The following is a 25,935-nucleotide window of genomic DNA, read 5'->3' as shown; positions in this document are numbered from 1 at the left end:
TTTTATTGTTTCTTCATTAAAAGAACAATACCATTTTTAATTTCATTCCCAAGTTTGTTTTATCAAACTTCTTAAAAACTTTCTGTTGTTAAATTCTCTATGTTTATATTAATTTTAAAATCCATTGTAAGCAGAAGTAGCCGTATGAGAGAGTTTGACAAACCAAAAAATTCTATCAATATTTACATTTACAGTTATTTCCAATTAATAATTTGCAATGATGGATATTTTGGATGGTGTGTGTCACGCAGTTTTTCCAATTGCTAGGAACGGAAATTGTTTGTTTGCATTCCTTCATATAGTCTACGGAGCAGCTTCCAGGGGAATGGAAGTCCGACGTATAATTGTGGATCATGTGGTCAAAAATTGGAAGAGTAATTAATACAACAAAACATAATTTCCTTTAAAATAGTTATGTATGTATATGAATTTTTCAGTAGACAAAAATGTGTTTATGTTATGAAATATTTTCTTTGATTTTTTTTATTCAAAATGTTGAAATGTTACATCAGTACATGATGTTTAGGTTAGTGCAAGTTACTAAAACCACGTACTATTGAAATCAGTTCAAATAGTCACCCTTACTACCCTACTACTAATATTTTTTATGTGTTATTACTGGGAACTTAAAAGTTATATAATTGAAGAGTAGAAAATTGTAGCGAGTATCATGAAACATAAAATGTGGCTTCGTTAGGACTATCCACATGACCAATACCACTTGCATATCCGTTATTCCCTTCATCAGTTTTCATAAAAATCTAGAAAATATAAAAATTCCCAACAAAAAAAAGTAAGGTTTAAGGGAGGTTTATGGCTAAAATCAATACCCCCGCGTGCCGCCCATAGACCGAAAATCTGGCGTTACGATCTTTCGCAGAGAAAGTACTTTAAGTATGCCAAATTACAGATTATTATGTCAACAGATGGCTTCAGAAAGTTGCGAAAAGAGAATAGGACATACACTGTTGGACAAAATACAGTGCAAAAGTGTAAAACAAGCTGGTCTCATTTAAAATCATAGTTTTAAAAATACGAACAAGTATTTATTTTTTGTACCTTTATAATTGTAGATGTTGTGTTTATTTTGCGACTAAAAAAGTCAAGTTCAATGATTAATTGCTGTTCTGTGGACAAAATAATTCATTTTGTGTATTAAGAGTTGGACAAAATAAAGTGTTTTTTTTTTGTAAACATAATTCTGTATGTTCCTTCAAATATTTTATAAAACATTATAGATAAATAATTATAAAGACTATGTAATCACGAACTAAGATAAGATTTATTTTATGTACATAGTAACATTCGGACATACTAAGAAATTATATATATAGATTTTCGAAAGATTCCGGGACTCTACGAACCAATCCTGATGTAGTAGGATAAATTGCAGGGTACCCAGGGTTATTTGGTTAAAGTTGGATGCAAAGGTAACCAGACCACCAATTGGGTTGGATAGGAAAAGGCTCAGGTCTTTAGTAGGTGTGATAATCGGGCACTGCTCAATTGGAGCCATCATTGGTAAATGGGATATGTAGTAGGGTAATCGAATTATTCGATTTTTCTCTTGTTCGAATAAAACGAATAATTCGAATAAGAGATTTTAACTTTAAAATTAATCGAATTATTCGAATAATTTAAATTTTTTAAAAAAGTAAAGAATGAAGTCTTGATGTCGGTTTTTTAATATTTTATTGTTAAAGAAAAACAAAAAAACGTTAAAGTATTACTAATATTAAAAAACATTCGAAAACAAAATCCATCATTAAATTTTCATCAGAAATATTCTGATCAGATTAACTCCCGAACAATCTACAAAACAATTGACAGCAAACCCTTAAGTTTCCGTTTTGGAGTTATGCTTTAAGCTAGTTGGACATTATCCTGAATACAAATACAATATAAACGTATTAAGAACTTTTTTATGTCGTTCATTAATTCGGGATTTAAATTGAGTAACTAATTCTTTAGTAAATTAATTATTCACTATTTCTAAATTATTTATAACAAATTGTATTATATCTATCTACGTTGCCGAATCATTGCTTAATAAAGTGGTCTTGGGGAATTACACAATAAAGGGAATCTGTCCAAAGTTTGATATCATTGTCAGTGATCGTGGCTAATTTTGAAGTCAGGCAGCACAGAAAAAACTATTTCTTAAACCGTTTCAATTCAAATATATATCATATATTGAACTGGTTTCAATTATTTTTATAATTGAATCAAGTGCTAAAAAACAAAATTTTCTGATATTTTCTATTGAATTTTGGGCTTGGAATTTGATAATTTTGACAATTGAATATACAATTTTCGTTATTGGTTGAAATTTAAATTCAAAAATTATTGAATAGATATTTTTCGTAATTGAAAACACATTTTTGTTATTTTTTGTGTTTTCAATTACAAAAATTATCTATTCAATAATTTTTGTATTTAAAGTTCAACCAATAACGAAAATTGTGTATTGAAATATCAAAATTATCAAATTCAAAACTCAAAATTCAATAGAAAATATCAGAAAATTTTGTTTTTGAGTAGATGAATACTTGATTCAATTATGAAATAATTGAAACCAGTTCAATATGTGATAAATGTTTGAATTGAAATATAATTTTTTCTGTGAGTGCATGATTGACGTATTTGTAAATACGCAAAAAGTTTATTACCATGTTAGACAAAGATGTTCAAAATCATGTATAAGACGAACTCCATGCTTTTCTGGCAACAAAACGTTAGTTTGCAATATTTGTGTTTATCATTGGATTTATTAAATATTTTATGGGTAATTTAAGATCATGGCCTTCATCTATTTCAACATAATCATTATAAATGTCATCCTCAATATCACTTTCGATGACTGTTTCAAAATCACATTCTCCATCACATTCAACACTACTTTAATCTAAGTTAATATTTTGATTATTAATTGCGATTCTTTTAATATTTCGCCAGCTAAATAACAAATATTTTATTCCGTACCTTTTATTGTCATTGGTTCAAGTCCTAAGTTAAAGATTTGTTTTTAGAATTGTAACTTCTTGCAGTAATATTTATATATTTATAGAAGGAGATATCGGAACACTCATCTACAGTGATCGAAAATCCCTTTGTCTTTAGTTATTTGTCGAATTTCAGAAACAATACAATTTTTGTGAGTCATTATTACTTATTTAAATTTTGAATTATGAAAAATTTTAAGCAATTTAATAAATTAAAATATATATGAACATTTATTCGTTTTATTCGATTATTCTACATAAAATTGTTCGAATTATTCGTTATTCGAAAATGGCCATTTCTAAATTGTTCGAATAATTATTCGATTCATTAGTCGAATGAATACCCTAATATGTAGGTTATGCGAGGGTATTGAGGAATTAGAAACAGTGAAACATACTCTGTGTTAGTGTCCTAGTCTACACGGTCTCCGGGAAAAATGGCTAGGGGAAAGATTCCATGATTAACTCAGGGATATAGCTAGATATGATTTATCAAATCTACTAGGTACTAATTATGTTTTTTTTGACAACGTTGCAAGACAACAATAAGTTCAGACATTCACTGTACATTTTTATGACAAGTTTGTAAGCTCTGACAACCATCTATGCAAGAATTTTTAAATACTTTACAGTTGTGTAGTCGCGAAAAACAAATACTGCAATTACTGTCTAGAAATATTTTAGGTAAATGTGTTGTGTATGTGAAGACGCGCAAAAAAAGAACTTCGTTATGTGTATTGATGAGCAAATTAGACAGCTTTGTCAACTTTCGAATTTCTAAAAGTACTGAGCGATATTAAATACATTTCCATAAGTTTCTTTTAAAATCAATACATTTGTTTGAAAAAATAGTACCATATACATTAGAGTGACAGCCGATTTTTTTTTTTTAGATTTCAAAGAGTGCCGGGTGGAATATTGTGACACTAGACCTAAATGATAAGTGCTGAAAATTTGAGCCAAATCGGGCAACGATTTCTGGACGCGCATCGAGGTCAAAGTTCAGATATATGCAAAATTATACTATTTATATGGAATAAATAGGTGAAACTCGTTAAATTTCTGCATTGTTTTCTAGAAATGTATAGATTTATTTATATTAATGAATATTATATTAAAAATTTTTTTTTGGAAGTTAACACTGCATCTCCTTTGGGTCAAAATGACCCAAAAACAGTATTATCGTCAAAATTCGAAAAAAATGCAAATTTTTCAGATATTTTAAAAATTTTGCAACTAAATAAATACTTTTGCAATTGAATGCAAAAGAATTGAAATGTGTACGTAATTATCATTGTAATGAGATATAAATGACAAAATTTGGTTAAAAAATGTTAAAGTTATTACAAATTCGCCAGACCATTAACGTGTTTCAGGCCACTTGAAGAAAAAATTTATGAAAAAAAATTAACATATTTCGAGAAAAATTAAAATAAAAGCTAATTTTTATTTAAAATATATCCGTATTTACTTGTGTATGAGTTTTTGTTTTCGTAGAATACCGTTAACCTATTCGCAGGTATGGCCAAAAAAAAATATTTTTTTTAACGGCTGTTTCAAATCTCCATTTTCAAATTTTTCTAAATTTTGTTAAACAAATTTCAGAATTTTTTGATCATCATATTGGGTTTTATTGAGATCAAAATAGGGAATAAAAATATGAAAAAATTATGTCAATACCTCTTACAGTTTTTCCGTACCTGCGATTTAAATTTTGCGATTTTCAAGAAAAACTATTTTTTTCTCCATATTTAGGCGAATGAGCCCAATTTCCTTAATGTTATAAATTTGAAGTAAAACCTATTCACAATATAATAGTCCTTTTAATTTTAAATATGGTCTGAAAGTTTTACTAAAATCGGAAAACGATAACCTTAAATCTTGAAGGTCAAAGGTCAAATTTTTCAATATTTGGAATTTCTAAAGAAAAGATAGCGAAATGTTATATATTTTTGGGCCGATTTTAATTAAACTTGAGGAGAGTATAGCATAAAGTCCAGAATTTAAAATAACAGCACAAAAATGGAAATTAACTCTTAGCAGCACTTGGGGTCCAAATTACCCTCAACATTTAAAATCACGAAAAACACAGCCATTTTGACCCCAAGTGCTCTTAAAGGATTAAATCCATTTTTGCACTGTTGTTGTAAATGCTATACCCCAGTGTATATTTTGCTCAAGTTTCATTAGAATCGACCCAAAAATATATAACATTTCGCTATCTTTTCTTTAGAAATTCCAAATATTGAAAAATTTGACCTTTGACCCTCACGATTTAAGGTTATCGTTTTCCGATTTTAGTAAAACTTTCAGACCATATTTAAAATTACAAGGACTACAATATTATGAATAGGTTTTACTTAAAATTTATAACATTAAGGAAATTGGGCTCATTCGCCTAAATATGGACAAAAAAATTAGTTTTTCTTGAAAATCGCAAAATTTAAATCGCAGGTACGAAAAAACTGTAAGAGGTATTGACATAATTTTTTCATATTTTTATTCCCTATTTTGATCTCAATAAATCCCAATGTGATGATCAAAAAATTCTGAAATTTGTTTAACAAAATTTTGAAAAATTTGAAAATGGAGATTTGAAACAGCCGTTAAAAAAAATATTTTTTTTTGGCCATACCTGCGAATAGGTTAACGGTATTCTACGAAAACAAAAACTCATACACAAGTAAATACGGATATATTTTAAATAAAAATTAGCTTTTATTTTAATTTTTCTCGAAATATGTTAATTTTTTTTCCTAAATTTTTTCTTCAAGTGGCCTGAAACACGTTAATGGTCTGGCGAATTTGTAATAACTTTATCATTTTTTAACCAAATTTTCTCATTTATATCTCATTACAACGATAATTTCGTACACATTTCAATTCTTTTGCATTCAATTGCAAAAGTATTTATTTAGTAGCAAAATTTTTAAAATATCTGAAAAATTTGCATTTTTTTTCGAATTTTGGCGATAATACTGTTTTTGGGTCATTTTGACCCAAAGGAGATGCAGGGTTAACTTCCAAAAAAAAAATTTAATGTAATATTCAGTAATATAAATAAATCTATACATTTCTAGAAAACAATGCAGAAATTTAACGAGTTTCACCTATTTATTCCATATAAATAGTATAATTTTGCATATATCTGAACTTTGACCTCGATGCGCGTCCAGAAATCGTTGACCGCTTTGGCTCAAATTTTCAGCACTTAACATTTAGGCCTAGTATCACAATATTCCACCCGGCACTCTTCAAAATTTTAACAAAAAAATTTTTCCATACAACTGATTGTCACTCTAATATACATATATACCATTTTAAAGGTATTTTGAATTACTTTTCAATGATCAGATTATCAGAATTTACTATAATATATATAGTAAATATAACTCTTAAACAAAGATACAGCGGTTTCGGTAATCCTTTTCGAAAAGGAAATCGTTGGATATATTGGTTTATATATAATAGTAAAACGGCAATTTAGGGACACAAACTTTTAAAATTGTGAATGTTCCTTTATAATTTGGTGTCGTTAAATTTATTCTAGATCCATTATTTGATTTGTAATATAATTTTCCGCTTTATTTCATGGGATTTTTTATTATATTGCATTATTTATAATTTTCTATAAAATTTATTGTTTTTCCTTAATATTTTTTAAGGAATTTAAAACTTTGTATATTAATTTAATTAAATTATAATTTAACCCTTTCGGGACTACTGGGATAATACGTCCCAGCCATTTTCAAATGTAATTTCTTATCTAAATAACACCTAAACTATGTTTTAGAGTTCATTATAATATTTGAATGCAGCTTGAATATGAATTTTCGCACAGTAGTATAGAAAAAATATAGAGGCAAATAAATCTCTAACTTCTAAATGCGCAAAGTGGAAGTCAAGTTCAAGTTTTGAGTTTCGACCTCATGGACTCACCAGGGGCGCGGCCAGGGGATCGAAAATTAGGTCACCTTGGGATCCCCTTGTTTGGATCTCCTCGTCAAGCACTATGTCGAGGATCGATCATCAAATGAGGGTGATAACCCTTTGATCGACCTCGACTGAGTCGCATCGGCCAATAATTCAGCGGCCGTGTTAAAACGGTCTAAGCCGGCAACGACGAAGAAAACGACAGTCGTAGACTAAAAACATACCACAAAACACCCGAAAGTACATAAATCTAAACCAAAACAACACCAACACATAATTTTATTAAAATACAAATTATCAAAATATAAAAAACAAACACAAAACATTTATTAAAACAAGCAAAAAAAAACATTGATGTAAAAACATCAAATATTTATGTCAAAAACAAACATATAAAATAAAAACAACAAACATTTATATAAAACTAGCTGATCCCGGTCCGCGTTGCTGGCCCTTAGAAAACATCTGTTTTATATTGCATCTCGATTTTAATATACAGTGTCGGACAAAGTCGGTGATCCAACCTTCAATGTTAATACATATGGTGGCATTCCGGCTGGTTCCAATGAATTCAAAAATTCAGTAGGATAATCGACGGATTGTTCTTCGTTCATTATTGTGCACAAAATTGCATGTTCCCACAGCCAATCCGAATTGTTGTAGTTGGTTGTAAAACTTGGGAATACTTTGTCGACAACTTCTTGAATATTCATTTTCATTTGGCAGAAGTCCGGGAATGAAATCTCATTTGTGGAGGGATCAATTGGAATTTTACCATTTCCGATGTCCGACAATTCCTTTGAGAAAGTTTCGACAGAAGGGTATTGCAGCAAATGCACACGCATTTTCGGTCGTGATAGCGTTCGGCTTCTGTAGCTTCATTTCCAGTAAAATAAATTTTAAGGAACTTCGTACTTGGGAAGCGGTATCCAATTCTGTGGTACATTTGGCCTTGAACTTTAAAAGTGGGCATGAAACCGACGTCATTTGAAAGCATGAGTTGTTCTTTTGGATATTTTGAAGGAAATGTTTGAAAATAGGAAATGTAACTTAGAAACAGCTCAGACGGCTCAATAACTGGTGCAAGAATAACTTTACCGTTCGAACAGCACATTTCCGGGGATTCCTTAGGGAACTTCAAAATGCTGCAATGTAAGTAATGTTTGTTCATTGCGCCAATCAGTACATCCTTGTGATTCCTGTAGTCATCATACTTATTGTAATAAAAGTATGATTTACAGTGTTACCCACTATGCTTTTCTGAATATTCCGTAAAATTTTATCAAAATCGATCCAGCCGTTTTTGAGTCCATATTTCGTCATTATCAAAAACGAGGATAAGGAAAGGATAAGCGCGCCCGCGTTGCTGACATTCGAACAGCATGTGGTACCGTTACTAGATCAGTAGTAAAACTTTGCATGCTTTCGTTATGTGATAAGTCAGTAGATTGACTAGAGTTATGTTTCTTAAATGTTCTGTCAAAATTGTCCAAATTTTTGTTTGTGAATCCATTTCTGCTGGTTCTTTTCCATTTTATTTATATTTCACAGATGGATCCTCTTCAGTCATCCGAATTGTGCCTCGTGTGCTTCGGATACCACCCCTTCGGTTTTGCAAACAATTCAAGAGATTTGATAAATTAACTGGGGCCCTTAAATTTGCACCAGAGCAAGGTGGCCGCCATGTCGAGGATCGATCATCAAATGAGAGTGACAACCCTTTGGTCGATCTCGACTGAGTCGCATCGGCCAATAATTCAGCTCGATAATTCAGTCGACAGTCGTCGACTAACAACATACCACAAAACACCCGAAAGTACAAAAATCTAAACAAAAACAACACCAACACATAATTTTATTAAAATACAAATTATTGAAATATAAAAAACAAACATTTATATAAAAACAAGCAAAAAAAACATTGAAGTTAAAACATTAAACATTTATGTCAAAAACAATATATAAATATAAAATAAAAACAACAAATATTTAAAAAGCAAGTGAACGTGAACATTACAAACATAAACATTTAAACAAAACTACAATAGAATAAAACATTCAAAACACAAATTTAAATAAAATTTAATTCTACAACTTTAAACTAGATTGGCATCCATCTCGATTGTTTTTCAAAAATCCCGGAAAATTACGAGATTTTTTGATATTTTGTGATGATTTTTGAAGCTCCCAAAAATACCTAGAAACCTAAATCTCAGCATAATATTAATATAAAACAAGTGTTATATTCGGCTGTGGCGAATATAATTTTGGCCTTTTATGGGGACTTGAATTAATATTGATTAATGACTTATGTATATCGGAATTTATGATATCATTACATATTTTTTTTTTTTTTTAAATAAAATATTTTTCTGATATAGAGGTTATATTATTATGGACTGGTCCTCACAAAAGTTGGTAGAAGTATTTATTTTTATATACAACTTGTATATTAAATTTTATATTATACTATCTGACCCGACAGACGTTGTCCTGTCCAATCGAAAAAAGTTCGATTTGTGAATTTGTGAGAAGCTGTTTAAAATGTGTTAAAATAGTTAAAAAGAGAAAAAACCGTATTTTTGAATGGTGTTCTTATGGTGTTCTATTCACATTTTAATTGAAAGATCGATGTTCAGGTAACGGATTAAAAGAAAGAAATACTTTTTTTTCGATTGCTTTGCTGTGATATCATAATTTCGTTCAGTGCAATGCTCTATGATACACGACATTTTTTGTTGTTGTCTGGCACGTAGACAAATAATGCTGATGGTGTTCCAACACGATCCGTGGTAGCAAAACGTCTTGTCCTTTGTACTTCCTTTAAGTATTGTTGCTACGATGACGTTATGCATTAGGTTTTTTATCGCAAGTCTGCCATTACAAAAACGTGGTCCGATCATCCTGGTAATTCCAGCGAGTTGGATAGTTGACGACATCATCTTGGGAAGTAACAGAATCCACCGTTTTGTATGACATCATTCGACATATTCGACAGCAATATTACATTGAATCTTAAAATTCAATTCTTCGACATCAGTGATGAATTCGGATTTTGATTCGGTGAACTGGCAGAAAACGATGGGAAATTAAATACAGCCGTTCGAAATGTCAATCGGGATTTTTCCGTTGACAATGTCCAGCAATTGTTTGGAAAATACTTCTCCAGATTGATCGTTCTGCAGCTCGATACACATGTTCACAGTCAATTTGATTTTCTTGACGTGTTTCCACAAAACGGACGACTTCAAACATGCATTAAGTTCATCGCTTTGCGTTGACCGTGGAATCACTGGAAATGATTGCCGAAAATCACCTGGCAACTGAATTATCGCAAGCCGCTTTGACTGTTTCGTAAATATTGCAACGTCATTCCAAAGGATCAGTTTGCTTGCTGCAAAACTATGTCCATCGCACTGTTCTTGGAAACCTTGCATGTTGGATTTTCATTGATTTGCATATTCAATGGCAACTTGAGTGCTGAAGTGACGAAATTTTTCAACGAGGCTTTGGTATTAATTGAGGACATATGATTATATGAGTTAGGGATGACAGCTCCCAATCGTCCAATACACGACGCATTTAATCAAGAGTTGGGACGCGAAAAACAATATGATTGCGATGTTGAATCGTCAACAAAAATATGCGTACACTCTTATGAAAGTTGTGAAAGATGGAACTGTAAGATAGTTTTTAGCACGCTCCCGGTTGAACTGGAAAAACTTTTTGATTGGGTTTATTTTCGCAACGATACGCTCGCAGAATGATATTGCACTTGCTTCATCAGGAATTGCCGCTAAGTTGTTGGAAGGCGGTCGAACTGCTCATTCAGCACTCAAGTTGCCATTGAATATGCAAATCAATGAAAATCCAACATGCAAGGTTTCCAAGAACAGTGCGATGGACATAGTTTTGCAGCAAGCAAACTGATCCTTTGGAATGACGTTGCAATATTTACGAAACAGTCAAAGCGGCTTGCGATAATTCAGTTGCCAGGTGATTTTCGGCAATCATTTCCAGTGATTCCACGGTCAACGCAAAGCGATGAACTTAATGCATGTTTGAAGTCGTCCGTTTTGTGGAAACACGTCAAAAAAATCAAATTGACTGTGAACATGTGTATCGAGCTGCAGAACGATCAATCTGGAGAAGTATTTTCCAAACAATTGCTGGACATTGTCAACGGAAAAATCCCGATTGACATTTCGAACGGCTGTATTTAATTTCCCATCGTTTTCTGCCAGTTCACAGTTGCAAATTTGAATTTGATTTCTAATACGCATCTGATGCACAATATCATCACACATGGCATCTTTGTACTTACTTCACAAATCAGTCGGTTTATCTCAACATGCTTCCCATATGTTGAGATGTACGTATTTGATGAGCATTTAACGAAAGCACTGCATCTCCGAGGGATTATTTCCAATGAGTGTCATTATCTGGTTATCTAACAATCGCATGCGTTGACATGCTTCTCTATACGTTACACAATTCAACATTTATAGTTCGTAAATCTCGGAATGATGTTGGGCCACGAACGTTGACTAATAGCAAACGCAAATAGAAACACTCATCGTTTCTTGGATGGACTGTGTAAATGGGACCTAATGCGTCGTATAAAAATAAACGGGGGAAACCTGGAACTGGATTCCCTTGTTTCTGCCGTTGAAATTTCTTTGTCGAATGATTCCAAGTAATATCTTGGCATTTCGGAGTATAGCAGGGCACATTTCTAAACATCTGGTCAATGTTGTAGATGGCGATCGATCAACTCGCTGTAATACATTCTCCTCAGTAAAGTACACTTTTTGGCCATTTTCCAGATGTACGGCTAAATGAACAACAGTTGGATGTCTTTCATGAATTGCAAATGAAAAATGCGCAAAATTGCTTCGTTACTGCTAACATAGCGGCCCATTTGAAGTTGATTAACTTCATCGTTGGAATTCTCCGCACTAACTCAGCCAAGTCATTGCCTTTGGTTACATATTTGCAGATGTATTTGATAAGTGGGCGTGGACAATTTTTCTTTCTGTAAAACACTTTTTTGCACTATTGCAAACATTTAAACAAAAAATTACCCAAATCCGTCCATGCGTTCTTCGATTTTAGATATGGGGCATTTCATGTCAAGTGAACCAACTTTTGAAATCGATGTCTTCCGATCGGGATGAAATTTGCACCAAGGTTAGCTCTATTGGATAGTAACTCAGACACAATTTTTCAACAACATCGGTCGAGAACTCTCTGAGTTATAGGGGGTAAAATTTTGACAATTTGGTCAAACAGGGGTTTTTTCTTATCCATGTAACTTATTACCTATTGTTCTTAGCAAAATGTGTCCCAAATAGTATAGATAGCTATTTCTTCGATCTTTCGAAAAAAAATATTTAAAAAAAAAAATAAAAAATTTTTAATATTTTTTTTTCCGAAATCAAAAACTTTTTTGACTTTTTTTTAAATTTTTTCTCTTTCTCTTTCTCTTTTTTTTTTTTTTTTTTTTTTCTTAAAATAAAGTTTAGATATTTTCCTTGAACACCTACTTGGTCGCTTAGTGGGATGCGAGTGGGATATCTATCAAAATAAATATTTTGTAACTCAAAACATAAAATTTTTGACTTTTTTTGCAAAATCAAAAACTTTGTTGACTTTTTTTTTCAAAATGGACCCTTTTTTAATCTTTTTTTTTTAGGTCAAACAAAAGCTTAGATATTATCCTTGAAGACCCTTTTGGTCGCTTAGTGGGATGCGAGTGGGATATCTATCAAAATAAATATTTTTTAACTCAAGACTTACAATTTTTGACTTTTTTTTTTGCAAATACGATTTTTTTTCCAAATGGGCCCTTTTTTTAAAATTTTTTTTGTAGTCAAAAGAAAGCTTAGGTCCATTCCTTTAAGATATTTTTAGTCCCTTAGTGGGATGCGAGTGGGATATCTATCAAAATAAATATTTTGTAACGCAAGACATACAATTTTTTAATTTTTTTTTGCAAAATCAAAATTTTTTTCCAATATGTGCCCTTTTTTAATTTTTTTTTTGCTCAAAAGAAAGCCTAGGTCCATTCCTTTAAGATATTTTTAGTCCCTTAGTGGGATGCGAGTGGGATATCTATCAAAATAAATGTTTTAACACAAAAATTGTATGTCTTGAGTTACAAAACATTTATTTTGATATATATCCCACTCGCATCCCACTAAGCGATCAAAACCATCTTAAAGGAATAGGCCTAAGCTTTCTTTATAGCAAAAAAAAAAAATTACAAAAAGGGCCCATTTTAAAAAAAAGTCAAAAAAGTTTTTGATTTTGCCAAAAAATCAAAAATTGTATATCTTGAGTTACAAAATATTTATTTTGATAGATATCCCACTCGTATCCCACTAAGGGACCTAAAATATCTTAAAGGAATGGACCTAAGCTTTCTTTTGACTAAAAAAAAATTTTTAAAAAAGGGCCCATTTTGAAAAAAAATTCGAATTTGCAAAAAAAAAGTCAATAATTGAATGTCTTGAGTTACAACATTTTTATTTTAATAGATATCCTACTCACATCTTCCTAAGTGACAAAATAGGTCTTAAAGGAAAAGACCTAAGCTTTCTTTTGAGCAAAAAAAAATTTTTAAAAAAAAGTCCCATATTGGAAAAAAATTTCGATTTTGCAAAAAAAAATTAAAAAATTGTTACAAAATATTTATTTTGATAGATATCCCACTCGCATCCCACTAAGGGACTAAAAATATCTTAAAGGAATGGACCTAGGCTTTCTTTTGAGCAAAAAAAAAAATTAAAGAAGGGCCCATATTGGAAAAAAATTTTGATTTTGCAAAAAAAAATTAAAAAATTGTATGTCTTGCGTTACAAAATATTTATTTTGATAGATATCCCACTCGCATCCCACTAAGGGACTAAAAATATCTTAAAGGAATGGACCTAAGCTTTCTTTTGACTACAAAAAAAATTTTAAAAAAAGGGCCCATTTGGAAAAAAAATCGTATTTGCAAAAAAAAAAGTCAAAAATTGTAAGTCTTGAGTTAAAAAATATTTATTTTGATAGATATCCCACTCGCATCCCACTAAGCGACCAAAAGGGTCTTCAAGGATAATATCTAAGCTTTTGTTTGACCTAAAAAAAAAGATTAAAAAAGGGTCCATTTTGAAAAAAAAAAGTCAACAAAGTTTTTGATTTTGCAAAAAAAGTCAAAAATTTTATGTTTTGAGTTACAAAATATTTATTTTGATAGATATCCCACTCGCATCCCACTAAGCGACCAAGTAGGTGTTCAAGGAAAATATCTAAACTTTATTTTAAGAAAAAAAAAAAAAAAAAAAAAAGGGAAAAAATTTAAAAAAAAAGTCAAAAAAGTTTTTGATTTCGGAAAAAAAATATTAAAAATTTTTTATTTTTTTTTTTAATATTTTTTTTCGAAAGATCGAAGAAATAGCTATCTATACTATTTGGGACACATTTTGCTAAGAACAATAGGTAATAAGTTACATGGATAAGAAAAAACCCCTGTTTGACCAAATTGTCAAAATTTTACCCCCTATAACTCAGAGAGTTCTCGACCGATGTTGTTGAAAAATTGTGTCTGAGTTACTATCCAATAGAGCTAACCTTGGTGCAAATTTCATCCCGATCGGAAGACATCGATTTCAAAAGTTGGTTCACTTGACATGAAATTCCCCATATATCATATGTGGTTAATTTTTGTTTTAGTAAAAACTACGATTATTTAACAAAAATTAGCAAAATTGGTGCAGCCGTTTTCGGATAAATCGTAAAAAGTGGGCGTAAAAGCAGGCGTGGTAAATTTTTCTTTCAGTAAAAACTTAAATTAGATTATTACGAACATTTAAAAAAAAATAACTATATTGGTGCTGCCGTTTTCCAATTTTAGATAAATCGAAAAAAGTGGCCGTAAAAGTAGGCATGGTAAATTTTTCATTCCGTAAATACCTAAGTTGGACTATGACGGACATTTAACAAAAAAATTGTCCAAATCGGTCTATCCGTTCTCAACTGATGCTATTATCAACGAACGACATTTGATTTTTATTTATATAGATAATATTCGGTTAAGATTTGGCTATTAGCAAAACAGCAGACTAAGGTAAAAAAACTAAAATTTTAATTTTTAAATGCGAATATCTAGTAAACTATAAGAGGACAAACATTTTCGCCCTACTTTTGGGCATTTTGGCAACCCCTTGGTGTTTTAAGCTCAAATTAAAATCTTAAAATTAACAACACCTCCTCTATTGCCATTTTGGCAACCCCTTGGTGTTTTAAGCTCAAATTAAAATCTTAAAATTAACAACACCTCCTCTATTGCCATTTTATTAAAATCGGGCTATACGTTACAGATTTATTACCACTTTTTTTCAGTTCCCCCACTGTGGACCGTTCGGAAACCAATTGGAATTTTGCTTTCCTATCTTCGTCACAATTGTATGTATGGACCCAAAATTGCTAAAATGTGGAAAACTTTTAATTTTCGTTTTTCCATTGAAGTGGTGACCTGATGAAATGTATCTAATTGTTCGTCCGATTAGGTGAGCAATTAGTATAAGAACTCAACAAAGTGGTGATGCAGAAAATGTAATTTCAATTTCATAGATGCATTGATTTTATAAAAGTAAGTGAGCATTGTTTTCACCAATTTCTCCTGTGGATACTTTGTAATTTATATACTTTGTACTTAATATACTTTATAAATAATTACATTTTTAAGTTTTCATTGAGTTTTAAATTTGAAAAATGTTTGTGTGAGAATATAAAATATATAATTACTATTATTATTGATTTTTCACAAACTTAAAAATACAAATAAAATTTTGTTTCAATAAAAATCATCATTATTATTATAAAAATATAACCACCACATATTGCCGATCCTGCCAGGAGCATATATTTAAATTAAATGCATATAACTTTTAAATGCAAATTTTGATCAGTTACGATAAGAAATTCAATACTCAAGATATAACTTTTAATTGCAAATGTTGATCAGTTACGAGAAGAAATTCAATACTCAAGATTTTTAACCCTAGAATGGTAAACATAGCCTGTGAGGCGAAGCAATTTTTTTTTTGCGATATTTTCTAATCGCTCGCACGTATAAAAGCGTGCGCTTGTGCCAACTCAATTAAGTGTTGTACAAGCTTGCGCAATGAAGTTACTTTGTTTTCCTCCGTTGCATTGCTGATATATGCATACTTGTGGCGCCTGTGGGGCGAAGTTTACCAATAAACTTAATTTTTTGGTACATATTCGATACAGAAGAACCAAGTATCAAAAGGGACAAAAGATCATAATGCGATTTCTGTCCTCCGAATTGAAGCATATGAGCGTATGCTTCTGCGCAAAATGCAAGAAAATGTACTGCTTACAGCACAGATCACCAAACTGTTAGCAATATGACATTTAAAAGTATGTCGAAAATTCACAAATTTTATTTTAGTCTGTAAGTTTTTTTTTTAAGTTATAAGCTTTATATTATTTTTGAGTATGTTAAATGGATCTAAGATCTATAAGATACAATACTTTATTTATTTATTTATTTGGAACGGAGTTTTTTTGTTTTTTAAAATATCTCTTCATATCACCGATTCTAATATGTGGTCTACAAATACGGCTTTAATATGTTTAAGATATTTAAAAAAGTGTATAGTTTTTGTTAATTTTTGTTACAAAGTTGGTAATAAATATGTTTTTGATTTAATAATATTTTGTTTTTTTATGAAATGTGCGTTTCCTTATAAAAGTCGCCTCACAAGCGAAGTTTACCATTAAATAGCTAAAAAATATGTTTACCATTCTAGGGTTAAAATACCAATTTCAAACATTGAACATGTAGTCGAAAATTTAACGAAAACTTTGTGTGACGATATGACTAAACTATGCGTCAACTCTTTTAAAAAGTTTTTGTGTAGATAGTTAAAGAAGTGTTATATATAAACATTATAGACAAATATCCAATAAACAATTAGCGCTTTTTCTTTAAAACAAAAAAATTTAAGCTTTTTTGTCAAATATATTTTTAGCAAACAGCTTGTTAATTAAATTAGAGTCGGCTTATGTAAAAACAAGTTGTTTTGTGAAAATGAAATGTAAAAAAAGTCGAAAGAAGTTGATTTGACAAAACATATTTCGGTATTATTAACAAAAATTATTCAACTTTTTCGGTACAATAGCCAAATAATTAATCAAATATAAAAATGTTCCTTTAAAACAGTAAATATTTGATTACGTTGAATTTTAATATAAAAATATAAAAATCTAAAAAATAGTTTTTGTTTAATTCGTGAACGATTTGTAGCCATTATTAAATTTACCCAGTCGTGTGTGTGGTATATTGAAATGGATGAAGTTTTCTTATTTTTTTTTCAATTTGTTCATGCACTGTGTCAAACTCAAGATGCGTATGACCCACAACTAGAAATGTATGGTCAATCCATTCACATGATCGAAATTTTTGGCAATCAAAGTATTTCCTTCACTTGAACCATATATTTTAGCCAAAGATTTTTCTATTTTATGGTCTATTTACGTGTTCTTTTTTCACTTTATTGGCCATAGCTTCAAGTTTTTTACTTCATTCATTTACACGAATTTTAATTTATTTTTATTTATTCTAGTATTAAGTAGCAAAACAACTTCTTTTCATCTTATTTCCATTTTTAAAAGCACTTATGTTAAGATAAGACTTAACTTTTTTAAATTTTCGTTTTTGTAAAAGAACCTCAGTCGATACAAGACGTTTTGTCAAAACGAAAACTCGCGATCAACTGATTTAAAAATCTACTTGTCTCAGACAAGTGGTATGTTTTTCAATCTTTGCTTTCGACAAAACGACTTCTTTCGAAAGAAGCTGTTTTATCAAAAAATAATTGCTAAAAATGTGCTAGAACTAAATAGATTTAGGCTGTTTTGTCAAAAGGCAGTTACTAGTTTTTTTTTAAATGTTTTGAATTCTATGAGAAAAGTTGTTTTGTCAAATTGAAATTGGGGAAAACCTGAAATAGGTCGTTTTTTCGATTGCATATCTTATGTTCTAAAAGTCATAGAAATACGGCGATAAGACCAAAAGAAGCGCATTCAAATTTTATATTTACTACAAAAATCTTGTAAAATTGTCTTATCTCGAGAGAAGTCGTTTTGTCAAATGTCCACAGATTTCTTATTGCTAACATTTCGAAACCTATAATCGGTGCAGATTTTCTTAGTAAATACGATCTTTTAATTGATGTAAAACACAAAAGGCTATTAGATTCCCTTACGAATTTAAAGGTAAATGCAATATCATCTACATGTAATATATCATTACCTAAATTATTTCCCGTTGATAATAAATACACTCAATTATTAAAAGAGTTTGTGTCATTAACTGCGGAACCAGATTACATCAAACCTGAGAAACATTTAACGGTCCATAGATTGAATACCGAAGGTCTCCTTCCATTTACTAAGCCTCGAAGGTTAGATCCCTTAAAATATAAAGTAGCTAAGACGGAATTTGAATTTTTAGTCAAAGCAGGAATATGAGACCATCAAACTCTTCTGTTTCTTCAGCACTTCATCTTATCCCAAAGATTGGCGACCTTGTGGTGATTTTAGAAGACTTAATGCTGTGACAGTTCCGGACCGCTGACAGTTCCGGACCACACATTCCTGACTTAAATATGAATATGCGAAATATGAAAATCTTTTCGAAATTAAATTTAATCAGGACTTATCATCAAATACCAATGGCAAAGGAATATATTTACAAATCTGTAATAACTACACTATTTGGAATGTTCGAATTTTTACGAATGCCATTCGGTTTAATAAATTTTGGTCAAGCATTCCAACGCTTTATAAATGAAGTATTTCGTGGATTAAATTTTGTTTTCACTGACTTTCTATGACGTTCTAATAGCTAGTGAAAGTGAAGAAGAGCATTACGAACATTTGAGAACAGTATTTCAACGATTAGATGAATACGGATTAAACATAAAACCGGGTTAATGTACTTTCGGAGTAGATAATATAAATTTTTTGAGTATATCCGAGAATGGTATTCAACCATCGGAAGAAATTCGTTGGTATGGTAAATTACTACCACCGTTATATACCCAATTTAGCGCATAAAACCGCGATCTTACATGAATTAATGAACGATGCCATTAAAAAAAGACGTTAAGATTTAGTATTGTACGATAGTGCTATCAATACATTTGATGATATTGAATATAGTTTTGCGTCTCGTGTTCTACTAAATCATTTAACATTAACTGTTGACGCTTCAAATGTTGCTGTGGTGGTGTTTTACAACAACTTTATAATGGTAAGGTTGAACCCTTGACATTTTTCTCAAGAAAACTTACTACGGCAGTAACAATGTATAGTACATTTGATAGCGAATTACTAGCAATATATTTAAATATTGAGCACTTTAGATACTTATTAGAAGGTCGTATTTTTGTAGTTTATACAGATCATAAACCTCTAAGTTTTGTTATGAACTCAAAGACTGAAAGAAGTCCAAGGCAAACTAGACATTTAGAGTATATTTCCCAATTTACCACAGATATTCGATATATCCGTAGCGATTCGAACGTGGTAGCTGATAGCCGTTCTAGACCTTTTGATATTGATGTTTTAGCGGAAAGTGAGTTAAATTTGAACAAATTACTTCAGGAGCAACAAAACGATTCAGAAATAGTTAGGCTAACAGAAAATAAAAGTAACTCTTGTAATTTGAAACTAATACATATACCACTCATTAATGCAGGAATTTGGTGTGAGCAGAGACCGAAAATAACGGGTTCACTTTCATTTCAATGGTTTCTCATTCATATTCACACCCATTTAAAAATAATTTTTTGTGATATATCACTGAGAGAGTGATTTGGGGTTGAGAGAAACAGAAAAGAAAGAAACACAAATAATCTGGATGAGTGATTTATAATTAATTTTTTTCGTAGCTTGTCAGCTTGTGACTTTTATTTGCGAACATGAAAAATAAATCGCAAAAATGCATTTCAAATCAACGCTTAAATATATAAAATTTATCAAAAGATTAACAACAATTTAAAAAAAAATCTCATTTCTGTTACACAGACTTCATTATTTCATATTTATCATATTATTTCCATAATTTGTTAAAAACTACTAATAATATGTTATTGTATGTAAATTGAAGAGAAAGTAACAGTTATTAAGAATAAGAACAAATGAATTGTTTATCTCACACCAAACCATTAAAAAACAACAAAAACTAATAAAGGTCATACCAAACTATTTAAATAGAAATCAGTTTATAACTGTTATTTTCAGTGATTTATTTTTATCACAAAAATATAAATCACAATTTGGGTTTTTTGGTATATGGACGAGTTATTTTCGATCTCTGGGTGTGAGATGTCGCACAATAATACTAGACCTTATGTACATTTAAATATGAGGAAACTTGTGTTTACAAAATTTCATAGAATTTCACACCCAGGACTCACATATCACATCACTAGGGTTTGGGGTTTCCCGGATAATTTAATTTCCCGGGAAACGGGAATGAAAAATTTCATTTCCCGGGAATCCCGGGAATGTTTTTTAACTAGAAAAATAAGTAAAGAAGAAAATTATTTTATAAAATTGTGTCATTTTATTAAAAAAAAAGAAAAACAATACATTACAATTCAATTCAATTGTACCCACATAAAACCAAAATAAGTTTGTTAAAATATTTGGAGATCACTTGTTACTATAAAATTAAATATTAGTTTTCATGATATAGTAGAGTAAAAGAGCAATTAACGGCCATTTTCACAATGTACGATTATTTCATTTTAACCGGAAAATTAACTAACTGTCGGTTTGTTTAACGGGGACCATTTAACCAACGGCTACCCATTTACGTTTCACCATCATTTGATTACTTAACCAAAGCATTCAGTAGAAAGTATGGCAATAATGCATACATTTGTTTACGAAAAATAGTGTAATGAAAGATTGAAAATTTTGATTTGATGAAAAGATTGATTGTCTAAAAGACGGCATAAAAAAATAATAATTTGTGTTTTCTTAGTGGTATAATAAAAAAACGTATAAAACTCAAAAATATTTAGGTACTTAACTGTAAAATTTACAGAACAAACTGAACAACAATTACTGAAAACCAACAAGGATAAGTGCACATTTGTTGTTTGGTTTGTAAGTGCAATATCCGGATGGTATATGGATCACCCCGTGCAAAATTTACTTTTCTTCGCTTTACACATTTAAAAATTATAAATATTACAAAAATATAAATGTTTTTCCATGTTCTTTTATTATATTTCTTACAATTAAGATGCTAACCGGCGAAATTTATTCGGTTATATTTAACAGCAACTTTGTTGTTAAATAGTGTCAGTTAAGAATTAATCGTACATTGTGAAATTCATATTAGCCTAACTTGCGGTTAAAGTTCACGTTAACTTTTAATCGTACATTGTGAAAATGGCCGTAAGTGTCACAAAATTTTATAAATTGTGAACGTATATTTATTATTCGATGTCGATTAATATGTTAATGGGATTTTTAATGCACTTTTTAGATTCTTTCTTTTGTTTTTTTCTATATAAAATATATATATTTTAAAATAAAATTAAATTCATTTCAAAACAAAAATATGAAATTCAAAATTACCTCATATAGTTTAAAAAGAGTAAAGCAGTAAAAAAGTAGTTCTAATGTATTTTGTTTTCTGCTAAACTCTTTTGCTACTTTGCTATAGAAAGTACTCTACATTGTGAATACCGATATTATATAATAAAAATAATGTTATATGTCCGTCATAGAACTATTTTTTTAAAAAAATTGATTTGTCAAAATTACTAATGCATTCAATAAGTCATTCGACAAGAAAACTCTTTCGCTTTAAACATGTGTTGGCTTTATCGTTATTAAAGCATTATAAAGACAATCAAAATGTATTCTCCGATTGTTACTTGCTTCAAATAAATCTAATTCCCGCTTAAAACTTTCAGCATTTGATTTTAAATGTTTAGGGCTTTTCTTTTCAATATTGATTGAGTATTCTAATTGGTTTTTAAAATTTTGCTCCATTTGTATTTCGGAAACCTCATCATCAACGCTTTGAACAGATGAGGGAACATTGTGGTCAAATAGACGTTCATACATTTGCTGTCCATAAATTTTTAACATTGTGTTTTTATATTATAATTTATCTTATAATGTTGAAGTTTTTAGGTTTAATTTAATTGAATGAACCGTTTTTTGAGAAATCGTAGAGTTGTAAATTTGTTTTTCTGCGTGTAATAAATAAAATATCGTTACAGCAACCGTAAGGTGGTGTAGGTTAAAAACATGCACTTTTCTTAATAAAACTTTTTTGTATACTTATAAATTTTGTTTTATATTTTAATTTAAACTTTATTTATATAAAGGATCAAATTTTGACATTTAGCATAGAATATTTGGATATTTTACTCACTATTTTTTGGAAAAAAAAATTATTGGAAATCTAAAAGGATATTCATGGATACAAATTTCAAAGGATATTTCTGAAATCTTTTGATCCTTACAGGATAAAATAAAAATAATACAAAATATTTTACAACTGTTTTTGATCATTTGACACCAAATTTGGCATGGTAGGATGATTAGAAGTATTTGAAAACATTTTTTAAAAATGTACTCCTCTGAAAATTTTAAGTCCTTTTAAAAAAAGGAAACAGGATCACGAAATGAAAAACTGAAAACGCAGTTTTTCTCCATTTAATTTATTGTTTCAGACGTATATCATCCGGTTCGCGTATAATATTGAGTGTCGTACGGTGTTATTATTGATTTTTCACAAACTTAAAAATACAAATAAAATTTTATTTCAATATAAATCATCATTATTATTATAAAAATATAACCACCACATCTCGCACTTGTTATTTAATGTGTTTGGTGTTCAATTTTTATTCACTCAAAATAATGTGTTATTGTCTTGTTACATTAATGACAGCTACATGACATTTGTATTGATTGCTAGGGACAGTTCAAGCTGTTCAACATAGTTGATAAACAAAAATCTCGAATATTAGATGTAAAATACAGCAGGGAAATGTGAAAAAAGCTTATTACAGTATTATAATGTTCTGAAGAATTATGGAGTAAGAAATATTCCTTCTTAAGATTACTTAACGAATTTCCCACAGTTTGGCAGCTTTGTGAAAAAATATATAAAAAATTTAAAAATGTTTCGGGTTAGTTTATTTTATGCATTTTTATCCTAGTCTATAGTTAAAATTGTGGTGAAGACAGGAATTTGAATTGATTTCCCAGATATAACCGTGAGAAAATAGCATGTTTATATACATGAGGTCATAAAATTCGAACAGCAGCTAAACTAGCTAAACCCAAATACGGTTTTGTTAGCTTGGACATATCGAGAAATTCCACACGAGAAGGAGTTTGAATTTTTTGTGTTGCACTGTGTAACATTTTAATGTAACCTCCAGTTATTTTAAAATGATCTAGAAATTGTTCGACCCTAACCCTATTCAAACTAGTGCATTACGAAGTGTCCAATTTGTGAGCATTACTATACTTTCAGTAAAATCATATATGCATTCTTCAAAATGTTCGATATAAATATGGCAATAGTTTTATATACTATAAATAAAAAGTGAAAGTTAATAAAATATATACTAAAAATTATAGTAATGTTAATAAAACAAATAAAAAAAACTGGTTTGCTAAATTGTTTATTTTATTTGTTTAGCTATTCGTATTTTGACAGTTATGACATAGGTTTAACTGACCAATGATACTCAGTTAAATCTGTATTATAAAATAAATCAACAATAAGTGAAAAACAATACAAAATTTAGTTTAAGCTAGGTTTTAACAAAGAATGCAAATTATATTTATCCAAAAAATTGGCTCTAAATGTAATATTTTTAATTACCGTTATCGGTAGACAAACTTGATAAAAATGGAAAATTTTTTAAATACTTACGCGAAAGATGTTACATGCCAGAACTACATTTTCTGGATCATACATATGTATATGTGATGAGGATATTCGGTCTCCCCTCAAAAAAGTAATCATTTCATATTTCGGGATCTGGTCAACTTGTTTTTTGTTTTTTCTGGTTAAAGTTGCAATTATGGTACCTTCCGGAGTTCTTTCGTGAATATTAAAGTAATGTTCTGCAAATTCCATAATATCGTAATGCACATCATTGTTGAATAAATCTTTTTGGATATCGGCAGTATTTTGATGCATTTCTAGAATTTTCCTTTCCACTCGGTACTTACGCCTTTGCTCACGTTCTGTACATATATCTGAATCCCTTGGATTTGGAATTGTGTTAGAAACTTTTGGTATTGTTTTCACAGCAACAGATGTACATAAATTGGAATCATTTAATAAATTATTATGATGGACTAGATCCTTTGTCTCAGATATAGCAACATCAGGATCCTGAGATTTTTTGCCATCATTGTTTTGAATGTCACTTCCAATTAAAACTGCTTCGTAAATAGGCTCTGGCTTTATTTTATTTGAAATTAAAGCACTAGTTTTTACTTTATCTAAATGATCATCACTATTATTAATTAAAAGAGGTGGTGGAGGTGGAGGCATTGTGGGTTCCGGCAGCGATGGTAAGGATTTGTTTGAAACTACTTTTGACATGTGAATATCAGATTCAGTACAGTTACAATTTCCAAGCTGAAAATATTAAATGAGGATAATCGTTATATTCAAGTAAAGGTTTTATCTACATATGTATATTAGAGTGACAGCCGATTTTTTTTTTTTAGATTTCAAAGAGTGCCGGGTGGAATATTGTGACACTAGGCCTAAATGTTAAGTGCTGAAAATTTGAGCCAAATCGGGCAACGATTTCTGGACGCGCATCGAGGTCAAAGTTCAGATATATGCAAAATTATACTATTTATATGGGATAAATAGGTGAAACTCGTTAAATTTCTGCATTGTTTTCTAGAAATGTATAGATTTATTTATATTAATGAATATTACATTAAAATTTTTTTTTTGGAAGTTAACCCTGCATCTCCTTTGTGTCACAATGACCCAAAAACTGTATTATCGCCAAAATTCGGAAAAAATGCAAATTTTTCAGATATTTTAAAAATTTTGCTACTAAATAAATACTTTTGCAATTGAATGCAAAAGAATCGAAATGTGTACGTAATTATCGTTGTAATGAGATATAAGTGACAAAATTTGGTTAAAAAATGTTAAAGTTATTACAAATTCGCCAGACCATTAACGTGTTTCAGGCCACATGAACAAAAAATTTAGGAAAAAAAATTAATATATTTCGAGAAAAATTAAAATAAAAGCTAATTTTTACTTAAAATATGTCCATATTTACTTGTATATAAGTTTTTGTCTTCGTAGGATACCGTTAACCTATTCGCAGGTATGGCCAAAAAAAATAATTTTTTTTAACGGCTGTTTCAAAACTCCATTTTCAAATTTTTAAAAATTTTGTTAAACAAATTTCAGATTTTTTCGATCATCACATTGAGGTTTATTGAGATCAAAATAGGGAATAAAAATATGAAAAAATTATGTCAATACCTCTTACAGTTTTTCCGTACCTGCGATTGAAATTTTGCGTTTTTCAAGAAAAACTAATTTTTTGTCCATATTTAGGCGAATGAGTCCAATTTCCTTACTGTTATAAATTTTAAGTAAAACCTATTCATAATATTATAGTCCTTATAATTTTAAATATGTTCTGAAAGTTTTACTGAAATCGGAAAACGATTACCTTTGAATCGTGAAGGTCAAAGGTCAAATTTTTCAATATTTAGAATTTCTAATGAAAAGATAGCGAAATGTTACATATTTTTGGGCCGATTTTCATGAAACTTAAGGAAAATATAACAGAAAGTCCATAATTTAAAATAACAGCACAAAAATGGAAATTAACCCTTAGCAGCACTTGGGGTCCAAATTATTCTCAACTTTTAAAATCAAGAA

The 25,935-nt window shown here is 29.9% G+C and overlaps 1 protein-coding gene across 1 annotated transcript in view; it reads right to left on the bottom strand.

Moving 5' to 3' along the window:
* Positions 1-25,935, bottom strand: part of Myo81F (Myosin 81F) — a 708,752-nt gene that overhangs the window by 621,159 nt on the left and 61,658 nt on the right. Inside the window, exon 2 of the mRNA XM_065514962.1 lies at positions 23,935-24,651. Coding sequence (XP_065371034.1) covers positions 23,935-24,651 — 717 coding nt within the window. The remainder of the gene's footprint in view (positions 1-23,934; positions 24,652-25,935) is intronic.

Source organism: Calliphora vicina, chromosome 1 (assembly GCF_958450345.1).
Source record: "Calliphora vicina chromosome 1, idCalVici1.1, whole genome shotgun sequence".
Classification (NCBI taxonomy): domain Eukaryota; kingdom Metazoa; phylum Arthropoda; class Insecta; order Diptera; family Calliphoridae; genus Calliphora; species Calliphora vicina.
Note: the sequence above shows the minus strand (reverse complement) of the source record. Positions and strands in the feature narration are given on the sequence as shown.